This window comes from Physeter macrocephalus, chromosome 21, assembly GCF_002837175.3.
Source record: "Physeter macrocephalus isolate SW-GA chromosome 21, ASM283717v5, whole genome shotgun sequence".
NCBI lineage: Eukaryota > Metazoa > Chordata > Mammalia > Artiodactyla > Physeteridae > Physeter > Physeter macrocephalus.
In genome coordinates, this window is record NC_041234.1 from 47,973,945 (window position 1) to 47,982,489 (window position 8,545).

The 8,545-nt window shown below is 39.8% G+C and overlaps 1 protein-coding gene across 2 annotated transcripts in view; it reads left to right on the forward strand.

Annotated features, from left to right (window-relative positions):
• The window catches only part of LOC102994964 (chromosome-associated kinesin KIF4A), a 129,938-nt gene that overhangs the window by 56,815 nt on the left and 64,578 nt on the right, over positions 1-8,545 (forward strand). For both annotated transcript variants that reach the window (XM_024116551.2, XM_024116552.3), the window contains exon 6: positions 7,839-7,971. In XM_024116551.2, the coding sequence (XP_023972319.1) occupies positions 7,839-7,971 (133 nt within the window). The remainder of the gene's footprint in view (positions 1-7,838; positions 7,972-8,545) is intronic.

Sequence of the window (8,545 nt, forward strand, 5' to 3'; positions counted from 1 at the left end):
TCTATGTATAGTATCATGTCATCTGCAAACATTGACAGTTTTACTTCTTCTTTTCCAATTTGTATTCCTTTTTTTTTCTTTTTCTTCTCTGATTGCCATAGCTAGGACTTCTGAAACTATGTTGAATAATAGTGGCGAGAGTGGACATCCTTGTCTCGTTCCTGATCTTAGAGGAAATGCTTTCAGTTTTTCAGCATTGAGAATGATGTTTGCTGTGGGTTTGTCGTATATGGCCTTTATTATGTTGAGGTAAGTTCCCTCTAGGCCCACTCTCTGGAGAGTTTTTATGATAAATGGGTGTTGAATTTTGTCAAAGCTTTTTCTGCATCTATTGAGATGATCAAATGGTTTTTATTATTCAATTTGTTAATATGGTGTATCACATTGATTGATTTGGTATATTGAAGAATCCTTGCATCCCTGGCATAAATCCCACTTGGTCATGGTGTATGATCCTTTTAATGTGTTGTTGGATTCTGTTTGCTAGTATTTTGTTGAGCATTTGTGCATCTATCTTCATCAGTGATATTGGTCTGTAATTTTCTTTTTTTGTAGTACCTTTGTCTGGTTTTGGTGTCAGGCTGTTGGTGGCCTCATAGAATGAGTTTGGGAGTCTTCCTACCTCTGCAATTTTTTCGAAGAGTTCGAGAAGGATAGGTGTTAGCTCTTCTCTAAATGTTTGAACGAATTCACCTGTGAAGCCATATGGTCCTAGACTTTTGTTTGTTGGTAGATTTTTAATCACAGTTTCAATTTCATTACTTGTGATTGGTCTGTTCATATTTTCTGTTTCTTCCTGGTTCAGTCTCAGAAGGTTATACCTTTCTAAGAATTTGTCCATTTCTTCCAGGTTGTCCATTTTATTGTCATAGAGTTGCTTGTAGTAGTCTCTTATGATGCTTTGTATTTTTGTGGTGTCTGTGGTAACTTCTCCTTTTTCATTTCTAATTTTATTGATTTGAGTCCTCTCCCTCTTTTTCTTGATGAGTCTGGCTAATGGTTTATCAATTTTGTTTATCTTCTCAAAGAACCAGCTTTTAGTTTTATTGATCTTTGCTATTGTTTTATTTGTTTCTATTTCATTTATTTCTGATTTGATCTTTATGATTTCTTTCCTTCTACTAACTTTGGGTTTTGTTTTCTGTTTCTCTGGTTCCTTTAGGTGTTAACGTTAGATTGATTATTTGAGATTTTTCTTGTTTCTTCTGGTAGGATTGTATTGCTATAAACTTCCCTCTTAGAACTGCTTTTGCTGCATCCCATAAGTTTTGGATTGTTGTGTTTTCATTGTCATTTGTCTCTAGGTACTTTTTGATTTCCTCTTCGATCTCTTCAGTGATCTCTTGGTTATGTAGTAGCGTATAGTTTAGCCTCCATGTGTTTGTGTTTTTTACATTTTTTCTCTGTAATTTATTTCTAATATGATTTCAGTTTCTTAAATTTACCAAGCCTTGATTTGTGACCCAAGATGTGCTTTATCCTGGAAAATGTTCCATCTGCAATTGAGAAGAAAGTGTAGTCTGCTGTTTTTGGATGGAATGTCCTATAAATATCAATTAAATCTATCTGGTTTATTGTGTCATTTAAAGCTTGTGTTTCCTTATTAATTTTCATTTTGGTTGATCTGTCCATTGGTGAAAGTGGGGTGTTAAAGTCCCCTACTATGATTGTGTTACTGTCATTTTACCCTTTTATGGCTGTTAGCATTTGCCTTATGTATTGAGGTGCTCCCATGTTGCGTGCATAAATATTTACACTTGTTATATCTTCTTCCTGGATTGATCCCTTGATCATTATGTAGCGTCCTTCTTTGTCTCTTGTAATAGTCTTTATTTTAAAGTCTATTTTGTCTGATATGAGAATTGCTACTCCAGCTTTCTTTTGATTTCCATTTGCATGGAATATCTTTTTCCATCCCCTCACTTTCAGTCTGTATGTGTCCCTAGGTCTGAAGGGGGTCTCTTGTAGGCAGCATATATACAGGTCTTGTTTTTGTATCCATTCCACCAGTCTGTGTCTTTTGGTTGGAGCATTTAATCCTTTTACATTTAAGGTAATTATCAATATATATGTTCCTATTTCCATATTCGTAATTGTTTTGTGTTTGTTATTGTAGGTCTTTTCCTTCTCTTGTGCTTTCTGCCTAAGGATGTTCCTTTAGGATTTGCTGTAAAGCTGGTTTGGTGGTGCTGAATTCTCTTAGCTTTTGCTTGTCTGTAAAGGTTTTAATTTATCCGTCGAATCTGAATGAGATCCTTGCTGGGTAGAGTAATCTTGGTTGTAGGTTTTTCCCTTTCATGACTTAAAATATGTCCTGCCACTCCCTTCTGGCTTGCAGAGTTTTTGCTGAAAGATCAGCTGTTAACCTTATGGGGATTCCCTTGTATGTTATTTCTTTCTTTTCCCTTGCTGCTTTTAATATTTTTTCTTTGTATTTAATATTTGATAGTTTGATTAATATGTGCCTTGGCATGTTTCTCGTTGGATTTTTCCTGTGTGGCACTCTCTACGCTTCCTGGACTTGATTGACTATTTCCTTTCCCATATTAAGGAAGTTTTCAACTATAATCTCTTCAAATGTTTTCTCAATCCCTTTCTTTTTCTCTTCTTCTTCTGGGACCCCTATAATTTGAATGTTGGTGTGTTTAATGTTGTCCCAGAGGTCTCTGAGACTGTCCTCAATTCTTTTCATTCTTTTTTCTTTATTCTGCTCTGCTTTATTCTGCTCTGTGGTAGTTATTTCCCCTATTTTATCTTCCAGGTCACTTATCTGTTTTTCTACCTCAGTTATTCTGCTATTGATTCCTTCTAGAGATTTTTTTTAATATAAATTTATTTATTTTTGGCTGCCTTGGGTCTTCATTGCTGCATACGGGCTTTCTCTAGTTGTGGCGAGCCGGGCCTACTCTTTGTTGCAGTGTGCACTCTTCTCATTGCGGTGGCTTCTCTTGTTGCGGAACACAGGCTCTAGGCGTGCGGACTTCAGTAGTTGTGGCACGCAGGCTCAGTAGTTGTGGCTTGTGGGCTCTAGAGCACATGCTCAGTAGTTGTGGCACACGGGCTCAGTAGTTGTGGCTTGTGAGCTCTAGAGCGCATGCTCAGTAGTTGTGGCACATGGGCTTAGTTGCTCTGCAGCATGTGGGATCTTCCCAGATCAGGGCTTGAACCTGTGTCCCCTACCTTGGCAGGCGGATTCTTAACCACTGCGCCATCAGGGAAGCCCCTAGAGAATTTTTAATTTCATTTTTTGTGTTGTTCATCACTGTTTGTTCGCTCTTTAGTTCTTCTACGTCCTTGTTAAACGTTTCTTGTATTTTCTCCATTCTGTTTCCATGATTTTGGATCATCTTTACTATCATTACTCGGAATTCTTTTTCAGGTAAACTGTCTTTTTCCTCTTCATTTCTTTGGTCTGGTGGGTTTTTACCTTGCTACTTCATCTGCTGCATGTTTCTCTGTCTTCTGTCTTTTGCTTAACTTACTGTGTTTGGGTTCTCCTTTTTGCAGGCCTGGTTCATAGTTCCCGTTGTTTTTGGTGTCTGCCCCCAGTGGTTAAGGTTGGTTCAGTGTGTTGTGTAGGCTTCCTGGTGGAAGGGGCTGGTGCCTGTGTTCTGGTGGATGAAGCTGGATCTTGTCTTTCTGGTGGGCAGGACTGCATCTTGTGGTGTGTTTTGGAGTGTCTGTGAACTTAGTATGATTTTAGGCAACCTCTCTGCTAATGGGTGGGGTTGTGTTCCTGTCTTGCTAGTTGTTTGGCATGGGGTGTCCAGCACTGGAGCTTGCTGGTTGTTGAGTGGAGCTGGGTCTTAGCATTGAGACAGAGATCTCTGGGAGAGCTCGTGCCAATTGATATTATGATGTCTCTGGTGCTCCAGTGTCCTGAACTCAGCTCTCCCACCTCAGAGGCTCAGGCCTGACACCCGGCCGGAGCACCCAGACCCTGTCAGACACACGACTGGAGTGCTTTTAGAATTGGGGAAGCTGGCCTGCAGTGGCTCTCCTTCTGCACTGCACATTAGAATCACCTGCTCCTTCCTTGTTTTGCCCCAAAGGCAGTGTTCCACAGGGAAAAACAGTGACCTTGAAAATAGTCACAGCTCTGATATGACATTTTTTTTCCCTTTGTGCTTAGTTGGGATTCACTTGCTCACAGGGGCCATGTGCAGAGGCCTCTCACCTGGCTCTTCTGACTGGAGTTCCTAGTGCGGAATGGCTACCAGCAACACCTCAGCTCAGGCAGGCCAAAAAATTACTTTTTATGTAGCAAAAAGTTTATCCATCATTTTTTATTGCCTCCAGATTTTTTAGCCTCTAGATTTATTGAGATATAATTTACATACCATTAAATTAACTAATTTTAAGTGTACAATTCGATGGTTTTTTGTAAACTTCCAGAATTGTACAACTATCACCACAATCTAATTTTGGAACATTTCCTTCACCCCAGAAAGATCCCTTCTGCCCATTTGCACTCACTCCTGTTCCCACTCCCAGCCCCAGGCAATCACTAATCTGCTCTCTTTTTCTACAAGATTTGCCTATTGTGGACATTTCATATATGTGGAATCTTGCAGTATGTGGACTTTTTGTCTGACTTCTTTCATCTATAATGTTTCTGAGATTATCAGTACTTCATTTCTTTTCATTGCTAAATAGTATTCCACTGTCTGGACATACCACATTTTGTCTATCCATTTACCAGTTGATGGACTTTTGGGTTGTTTCAACTTTGGGACTATTATGAATTATGCTTCCATGAATATTCACTTGCAAGTTTTTGTATGGACATATGTTTTTTATTGGGTAGATACCTAGAAGTGGAATTTCTGGGTCGTATGTTTAACTTTTAAAGAAAACGCCAAACTTTTCGAAAGTCGCTACACTGTTTACATCCTCCTCATGTTTCTGGATTTTGCTTGGTAGTTAGTAAGCTTTCTCTATGCCAAGATTAAAGAGGAAATCACCCAGGTTTTCTTCTAGTACTTATGTTGGTTTTATTTTTTACATTTCATTTTTCCATTTGGAGTTTATACTTGTGTTTGGTGTGGACCTATTTTCTTTTAATATCCTTATTTTCAATAACTCAATCATTTTTCTGATTATAAAAGTGATACCTTGCTTCTTGTAGAACATTTAGAAAAGTATAAAGAATAAATCTTAAAATTTGCCATAGTTTTATCACCCAGAAATGACTGCCCTTCTCTTTGTAACTCTCCCTCTTGGGTCATTTAGTCTTGGTTTCCTGATAATATTTTTAAAATGTTGGATAAAGGAACTGAGGAAAGCTTGGATCTCTTAAAGGGTCTCCTAAAGACCTGTTCTAGTATACCCAGTTTAGAAGCAATTGACCCATCTTTCCTTTCAATTTAGCGCAGACCTGTTTCATGTAAGACAAAACTAATGAAAACCATTCCAGACTTCCAACTACCTAGAATATCCTATAGGATATAGTTTTAGCTACAAAAGTAACAGATTCTAAGAAACAGTTGATGAATGAAACAATGTAACTCAATTGTTCAATGTTTTACAGAGAAATAAAGATGCTACTTTTCTCAAAAATGTATATCTTTAGAGACATTTAAGGCTTTTTACAAAATGTACAGTTAATATACATGGTTTTTTTTTTGCTTTTTTCCTTAGGTTATATTCTTTTCTTTGTGAATGTGTGTCATTGAAGCTTTTGTATAGATTTTCTGCACGTGTTTGTCAATTTTCACATGCTCAACTGATGAATCCTACTAGCTTTGGCAATTAAATAGCATCTGAAAGAGGAAACATTGGTTTACATTGTATTTTCCCCTGTTTAGAGAAACCTTGGAAATTTTTAGAGGAAAAAACTATTGAGTTAAAAGTATCATTACGGGGCTTCCCTGGTGGCACAGTGGTTGGGGGTCTGCCTGCCGATGCAGGGGACGTGGGTTCGTGCCCCGGTCCGGGAAGATCCCACATGCTGCGGAGCGGCTGGGCCCGTGAGCCATGGCCGCTGGGCCTGCGCGTCCGGAGCCTGTGCTCCGCAACGGGAGAGGCCACAGCAGTGAGAAGCCCGCATACCCCAAAGAAAAAAAAAAGTATCATTACTTTGGAGCTTGTCAACTTGCATGAATGATGCATGGAAATTTTCAGTTTAATAACAATAAAGAAATCAGAGCAATCTAAACTAACACTAAATTTACCCATAGTTTATTTTTATAATCCACATTTTAATTGAACATTCCTTCATAAGAGTTCTAGTAAATTCTCAAGAGTGTAATGAAACCCTGTGGTGTGGCCTTGCTCTTAACTTTTTGATAAAGAACATGCTAAGATCTTCTCTAAGACTTCATGGAAATCTTAAACTGGGTGAGAGGGCATCTATTCCTGAAATCCTTTTCTATCCTTTCTTGAGATTGAGAACAGCTGTTCCCTGTCCTTTTTTTCTCTTTATTATATCCTTGACAACTATTCATTTTCCCCTTCCGTTTCCTTCAGATCAAATCTTCATGTTTCTTCTGATCTTTTTTTGCCAGTCCTATTTTCTAGTCTTTTGAGCAATTAATCCCAGTGGATTACAAAAAAAGCAAATCAAAACTGCTTCTTATTGATCTGTTTCAGTAGTCTGGAACTGATAGCAAGTAATCTGCATAAATGCCAAACGTTCTTTGAAGCTATTTCTGTCCCTTCCACTGCTATTTGAGATGAATACTATTGTTGCCACCACCCACTCTAAGCCATTAAAAATTGATAAACAAATGAACAGGAGGCTGTGGGTCATCAGTTTGAAGGGAGGCAAGCATTTAGAAGGGAGCATTTGTTTATGGAGCGTTGTGAAATGTGTTCTTAGTGGCCACAGGTCATCATTTCAGCTTTTTCACTCCTTAAATGCTATTTCCCTAAACTTTACAGCAAATAGATAATTGACTTATGTTGATTAGCTTAAATTTTGACCCTTAGCAGTGTCACTTCTACCTCCCCCATACCTCTTCCTTCTCTAGTTCCCTAATCTTTAATGAGGGATTGAGAATGAGAAGAGGGAGAGAACATGTATCTTAGCCATTAGTTAGCCTTTACTTCTTACTTACATGGCATAAATAGAAAGATCTTAAACCAAGATCCTAAACCTAGAGGTTAGTCATTCTTGTTGCAACCATTTCTTGCTCTGAATTACTACCTTCCTCCAAACCATGAATTTAAAGTAGTTCAGGCATACATTTTTAATTATCCAATATACTACCTGGCTGGAAGTATATATTGGAATGAATGCTTTTTCTAGATTTTGGGGGGGTAATTTTAAACCAATCCCACCCAAAGGCCTATGGGATATATATTTTTATCCACCTTTGATATAACTGTTATCAATCCGGTACTTTTTTTTTTTTTGGCTGCATTGGGTCTTCACTGCTGTGCATGGGCTTTTCTCTAGTTGCAGCAAGCGAGGGCTACTGTTCATTGCAGTGCATGGGCTTCTCATTGTGGTGGCTTCTCTTGTTGCGGAGCACAGGCTCTAGGCATGCAGGCTTCAGTAGTTGCAGCACACAGGCTCAGTAGTTGTGGCACACAGGCCCTAAAGCATGCGGACTTCAGTAGTTGCAGTGCACGGGCTCAGTAGTTGTGGCACGTGGGCTCTAGGGCACGCAGGCTTCAGTATTTGTGGCGCGCGGGCTCAGTAGTTGTGGCTCACAGGCTCTAGAGTGCAGGCAAAGTAGTTGTGGCGCATTGGTTTAGTTGCTCCGTGGCATGTGGGATCTTCCTGGACCAGGGATCAAACCCGCGTCCCCTGCATTGGCAGGCATATTCTTAACCACTGTGCTACCAGGGAAGTCCACAAGTACTTTTCTAATATGTTACTTTCTTTGTCTTAGTGTGGAACCATCAGAGAATCTACAATCCCTAATGGAGAAGAATCAGTCACTGGTAGAGGAGAATGAAAAATTAAGTCGTGGTCTAAGTGAGGCTGCTGGTCAGACAGCCCAGATGTTGGAGAGGATCATTTTGGTGAGGCTTCAAGACTAAACTACTACCAGTCTGGATAATATTACCATATCCTCCCTGAAGTCCCCTCCAGGGAAAATCCAAGAACGTTTAATCAAACATACAGAAAAATTAAAAGACTTATACCGTGAACACCTATATATCTACCACAAAGAATCTACATGAAGCCCATTTTATTTTTTTATTTATTTTTTTAAAATTTTTATTTATTTATTTATTTTTTATTTTTGGCTGTGTTGGGTCTTCGTTTCTATGCAAGGGCTTTTCTCTAGTTGCGGCAAGTGGGGACCACTCTTCATCGCGGGGCGCGGGCCTCTCGCTATCGCGGCCTCTCTTGTTGCAGAGCACAGGCTCCAGACGTGCAGGCTCAGTAGTTGTGGCTCACGGGCCTAGTTGCTCCGCGGCATGTGGGATCTTCCCAGACCAGGGCTTGAACCCGTGGCCCCTGCATTGGCAGGCAGATTCTCAACCACTGCGCCACCAGGGAAGCCCCATGAAGCCCATTTTAAAATGGATTTGTTCTGGGCTTCCCTGGTGGCGCAGTGGTTGCGCGTCCGCCTGCCGGTGCAGGGGGACC